This window comes from Podarcis tiliguerta (genome assembly GCF_965153285.1).
Source record: "Podarcis tiliguerta genome assembly, chromosome: 7".
Classification (NCBI taxonomy): Eukaryota; Metazoa; Chordata; class Lepidosauria; order Squamata; family Lacertidae; genus Podarcis; species Podarcis tiliguerta.
The window spans coordinates 23741626-23747625 of NC_139540.1; the positions used below are offsets into that span (position 1 = coordinate 23741626).

At 42.4% G+C, this 6000-nt stretch overlaps 1 protein-coding gene across 1 annotated transcript in view; it reads left to right on the forward strand.

Annotated features, from left to right (window-relative positions):
* Positions 1–6000, forward strand: part of NIPAL2 (NIPA like domain containing 2) — a 37206-nt gene that overhangs the window by 25508 nt on the left and 5698 nt on the right. Inside the window, exons 7-8 of the mRNA XM_083450306.1 lie at positions 384–519; positions 5971–5995. Coding sequence (XP_083306432.1) covers positions 384–519; positions 5971–5995 — 161 coding nt within the window. The remainder of the gene's footprint in view (positions 1–383; positions 520–5970; positions 5996–6000) is intronic.

Sequence of the window (6000 nt, forward strand, 5' to 3'; positions counted from 1 at the left end):
GTTTTAGATGCCTGCTGTCAACCTGGGATGGGGGTGGGATGCCCAGCCTAGCCAGAAACGTGATTTAGCTACCTATATTGATTTTTAATTTTTTATATTCAATTTTGATTATGGTTTTTTTAACTGGTTTGTGGATTTTAGCTGTGTTCTATCTATAATTTTATTTGCACACCACTTTTTTTATCAAGCAGTTTCTAACATTTCCAAGTAAACAATAAATACAAATGAAAGCAACCAGAAATGAATTCAAACACAATTGGTTCCGCTCACTTAAAACACAACACTTTTCAGCAGTACCTATTCAAGACATTGAGGCAGGAGTCACTGAGAGAGAAGATATTCAGATAATGTGCATGCATGAATCAGCCTGTTTTGTTTTCCAGCATCTCTGAACGTCGTTTCAGTAAAAGCCGTGGCAACCATGATTACACTTTCTGTGAGAGGGAACATGCAGCTAACCTACCCTGTTTTCTATATCATGCTCATTCTGATGGCAGTAACATGTGCTTTCCAAGTCAAGTAAGTTTCTAACATATTCACCTACCATCTTATTACCCTATTAACAGCCATTTGCTAATTTCTGTTCCTCTAGTTAATGCTTCGTGTCATAGCGTAGCTTATACAGCCAACTTCTAACAGGCCCTCTTGGCCCAACTCAGCGCTGATGGTTTCAGGCCAGATGCATTATTATGCTCTCACTTCTAGTTTTGATTTATGAGCGCGATGCTTTATTTTGCTGTTAACTAGCCATGCAGGTTTTCCTAAATGCACTTTTACATTTGCTGAGGATTTCAGACCAGATGAACCTTGCTGGTTTCCTGCTGCTTTTTCATTCTGACATTTTCCACAGCTTTTACACCCACTGCCAGTCACTAATAAAACTAACACCCTGTTCTGCTTTCACTAATTTCACCATTTCGTTCCCCCGTGCTGCTTTGTATTCGCAGGTTGTAGCAACACAATTTCCCTTGTCTGTTTTTTTTTTTTTTACTATTACTATTAAAGGGGAAGGGGCTTAATCTCCCCAGAATACTCATATAATTATGTCTTCAAAAGTGTTCTTCTTCCAACTGGGATTTCCTTCCTGTCTTTTCAAGGTCTGTTCATTGATTAACCTGGCTGTGACGATAGTTCTCACAGAAGACAGGGGGCTGCTGCCAATAATAGCATTTCCGTGTCTGGTTCTCCCCCAAACCTTTAGACTGTCAAACTACTCACTCTATGCTTTGGTATCATTATGCCCTGTGTTTCCCCACTCTCACCAACTGCAGGCCATGTGAACACAACCTGACGTTGCTATTTTAATAATAGCATTTATTAGCATTTTTGTTCTTCTGTTATAAGACGCTTTGAGCATATATCTATGGGAAAGTGGAACGCAAAATTTAATAAACAAACTAGATGGACTTTTGGTCTGAACTAGCAGGGCTTTTCTAATGTTCTTAGGCTTAAACCGCATTTTCTAATGTTCTTAGGCTTAAACCGCATGTGAGCCAGTGTGGTGTAGTGGTTAAGAGTGGTGGACTCGTAATCTGGTGAACCAGGTTCGTGTCTCCGCTCCTCCACATGCAGCTGCTGGGTGACCTTGGGCCAGTCACACTTCTTTGAAGTCTCTCAGCCACACTCACCTCACAGAGTGTTTGTTGTGGGGGAGGAAGGGAAAGGAGAATGTTAGCTGCTTTGAGACTCCTTTGGGTAGTGATAAAGCGGGATATCAAATCCAAACTCTAAACTCTCTAATCCAACTCTATTCCACCTCCGTCTCTCGAAAGTATCCTGGGAAATGTGGCTTACCCCTCGCAGAACTGCAATTCCCAGCACTCTTAACAAACTACACTTCCTAGGATTCTTGGGTGTGTGTGTGCTTTAAATGTATGGTACGTATACAGCCTTTATGGTGGCTTGCCTAAGACCACCTGGTGCACTGATATCAGAATTAAGATTCAAACCATGAACTTTGCAGCTGACACTTTTACAGCTTTTCCTCTTGTAGCCAAACATAACTCAAAACATATTTTAGTGCAGGGGTCACTAACCTGTGGCCTTCGGTACGTTACTGAACTACACCTCCCATCAGTTCTAGCCAGCATGGCCAGTGGTTAGGGATGATGGGATTTGTGATCTATCTATAGCTGGAGAGCCAAAGTTCTGCCATCCCTCTTTTAGTGACTCATTTGAACAGCCTTTTTTATTTTAGGAGAGGGGGTAGCATCTTCATGCATTTATGTTGGATTTTTTTTCCCGGAGTGTCATTGGTATGACTGGCCAAAAGTAATGAGGTGTCTGCAGTGATTTTGAAATCCTGACTATGCCATGAATATGCAGGATTTTTTATTTTATTTTTAAAGCTCCATGGAGACTGCTCAACGGTTGCTAAAATAACCTTGCAGTCACTCCTAATGTCTAAAACAGATTAGAAGCTGGACTTTAATGTTGTATCAATAGGCCATTTGGAGGATCGCTCTTTTTAAAGGATGCACAACATTTTCTACATGAAATTAAGACTTCTATATTCAGCTGCTGATCCAGCTTTTTGGGGATGTGGTGGGTGTCCCCCAGTGAATTTTTTTTTTAAGCGGCTCTTTTGTCAGTTGATAAGGCAGAAATGGTTGGAAGCTCTGATGGTCAGAAAAGATTCGACATTTCCTCACAAAATAAAATATTTAAATTCAGGACTAAATATTAAATAACAGGTTTTGAAACGAGCAGCCGTGCCTACCCTAATAAATAATAATATAATATAACTACTGTTCTTAAAATACATCAACATTTTTATGTTTTGGTGATGTGCAACCCTCTGTTATTTTATGAAATGGCAGTACAGAAATACTTTTATTAAATATAAATATTGGGTTGCTTTTATTTTTATTAGGTATTTTGTGGTTTTATATCTTGATTTTATTCTGTGAACTGCCCTGAGACCCCCAGGTATTGGATGGTATATAAATTCAATAAATAATAATAATAATATACAGAGTAATTCTTACAACAGCCTTTTAAGGTAGGCCAAACATTACCTTGGGAACATAGGTAGCTGCACTATAACACGATTGTTTGTCCATCTAGCATAGCATTGTCTACTCTGACCGATAGCAGACCTCACAAGATCTCAGGCAGGATCCCCATTCTGTAAGATTGGGTCTACTAGACCAGCATTTCCCAACCTTGGGCCTCCAGCTGTTTTTGGACTACAACTCCCATAATCCTCAGCTAGCAAGACCAGTGGTCAGGGATGATGGGAATTGTAGTTCGAAAAACAGCTGGAGGCCCAAGGTTGGGAAACACTGTACTAGACAGTGGCTTGACTTGAGCCTGCCTGGTGAGTTTGTGGCAGAAGTGAAATCTTCGCCAGGAATTTCCTGAGCCACTGCACTAAATGAGTTTTTCCGTGCCGTCCATGGCCAAAGGTGCCCAAGGCTGAAGAACGTGGGTGATTTCCTTAGTTTCCTCCCTAGAAAGATAAGTAATGGGAAGGGTGGGAGGGTGTGGTGATTTTGCTCACAGGCTTGTTCCTCTGTGTTATTCTGCACTGAGTAATGCTCATGTTTTGAAGTACCTGCCAGGAACCAGAGTATTTTGTAACAAGTTCCATATACTCAAAGAGGCTTTTGGCTTGGGTTTTTAAACAGCATTTATTTATTACATTCATATCCTGCCTTGGTTCTTCTGTTTGCTTCTCTCACTGCCCTTTTATCAGCATAAGATCCCTGTGAAGTCAATAACGTTGACAGAGATAGTGGCTGTAAACACACCAGTCATTTGAAGAGCACCCAAAGAGTTCCTCACAGAGCTTCAATTTCCAGTACCCTTAACAAACTATAGATCCTAGGATTTGGGGGGGGGGGTGTGTGTGTGCTTTAAGTGTATGGTATATATGCAGTCCAAAGTTACCTACTGGTCCAAAGTTACCTACTGAGCTTCACTTCTGAGTATGGATTTGAACCTGAGTCTCCTCATTCCTAGGCTGAGATTCTACTGATAATACCATACTAGCTGATACTGCCAGGCAAATCACTTTAGAAACATTCAAGAGTCGCTTATGATATAGCCTGGAGGTTTGCTGTTCAAAGAAAGACATTTTTAAAAACAACTGAGCATGCTGCCCAAGCCTGTTAGACCCCTGGCTGCAGTATTTGATATTTTGGTTTTAACCTAATGTAGTTTGTGGATTTAAAAACATTTTTATTTAATCCCCCCCCCTTTTTTTTTGAGGACTTGTTAAAATAAACTTCAAAGCCTAAGAGTTTCCCATAGTTTTGCAAGGCTGCGATCCTGCGCACATTTATCTAGGAGCAAGCTCTGAGGAGCACAGAAGGACTTCCACCTTGGTTGATGTACAGAGGAGTGTGTCCCAACTCTCTATGCCAGGGGTCAGCAAACTTTTTCAACAGGTGGCCGGTCCACTGTCCCTCAGAACTTGCGGGGGGCTGGACTATATTTTTTTGGGGGGAAATGAACGAATTCCTATGCCCCACAAAAAACCCAGAGATGGATTTTAAATAAAAGGACACATTCTCCTCATGTAAAAACACGCTGATTCCCGGACCATGCAATTGCCAGATTGAGAAGGCAATTGGGCCGGATCCGGCCCCCAGGCCTTAGTTTGCCTACCCGTGCTCTACGCCAGCGGTTCTCAACCTGTGGGTCCCCAGATGTTGTTGGACTACAACTCCCATCATCCCTGAGGTCCCTGAGGATGATGGGAGTTGTAGTCCAACAACATCATCCTCAGGGACCCACAGGTTGAGAACCACTGCCTATGCAACATGAAGAGCTTTGGTTCCAGGTCAAACTTAAAAGATCAGAATGTCATCTGCACAAAAAAAAAGGGGGGGGACTGAGGTCTATGGAAATAGAATCATAGAATCTTAGCGTTGGAAGGGATACCAATGGTCATTCTAGTCCAACCCCTTGCAGTGCGGGAACCTCAGCTAAAGCCTCCATGACAGATAACCATCCAACCTCTGTTTAAAAACCTCCAAGGAAGCAGAGTCACCACCTCTTGTGAGAGTCTGTTCCATCCTGAACAGCTCTTACTGTCAGAAAGTTTTTCGAATGTTGAGTCAGAATCTCCTTTCTTGCAACTTGAAGCCATTGGTTCAAGTCCAACCCTCCAGAGCAGGAAAAAACAAGCATGCTCCCTCCTCCATGTGACAGCCCTTAAGATATTTGAAAATGGCTATTATATCTCCCCTCAGTCCAGTTCAAGAAGGACACTGACAAACTGGAACGTGTCCAGAGGAGGGCAACCAAAATGGTCAAAAGCCTGGAAACGATGCCTTATGAGGAACGGCTAAGGGAGCTGGGCATGTTTAGCCTGGAGAAGAGGAGGTTAAGGGGTGATATGATAGCCATGTTCAAATATATAAAAGGATGTCATATAGAGGAGGGAGAAAGGTTGTTTTCTGCTGCTCCAGAGAAGCGGACACGGAGCAATGGATCCAAACTACAAGAAAGAAGGTTCCACCTAAATATTAGGAAGAACTTCCTGACAGTAAGAGCTGTTCGACAGTGGAATTTGCTGCCAAGGAGTGTGGTGGAGTCTCCTTCTTTGGAGGTCTTTAAGCAGAGGCTTGACAACCATATGTCAGGAGTGCTCTGATGGTGTTTCCTGCTTGGCAGGGGGTTGGACTCGATGGCCCTTGTGGTCTCTTCCAACTCTATGATTCTATGATTCCTCTTTTCCAGGCTAAACATATCCAGCTCCTTCAAGCGCTCCTCATAAGGCTTAGTTTCCAGACCCTTGGTCACCTTGGTTGTTGCATATATGACGAATGCTGATACTTTGGATTTTTCTGGTTTTTAGTAATGGTGGAAAAGCAGCCAGGAAGAGCTGATCTCAAGAGTATGCATTGCGTCTCGTTGGAGCGTTGGAATGCCAACTGCCCAGTTGTTGATAAATGTTGGCTGCCCTGACCTGTGAATTCTTATTGACGTGACTCTAAAAGTGCATTGACTTTCTTCTCATAGGTTTTTAAATGAAGCAATGAAGCTCTATGG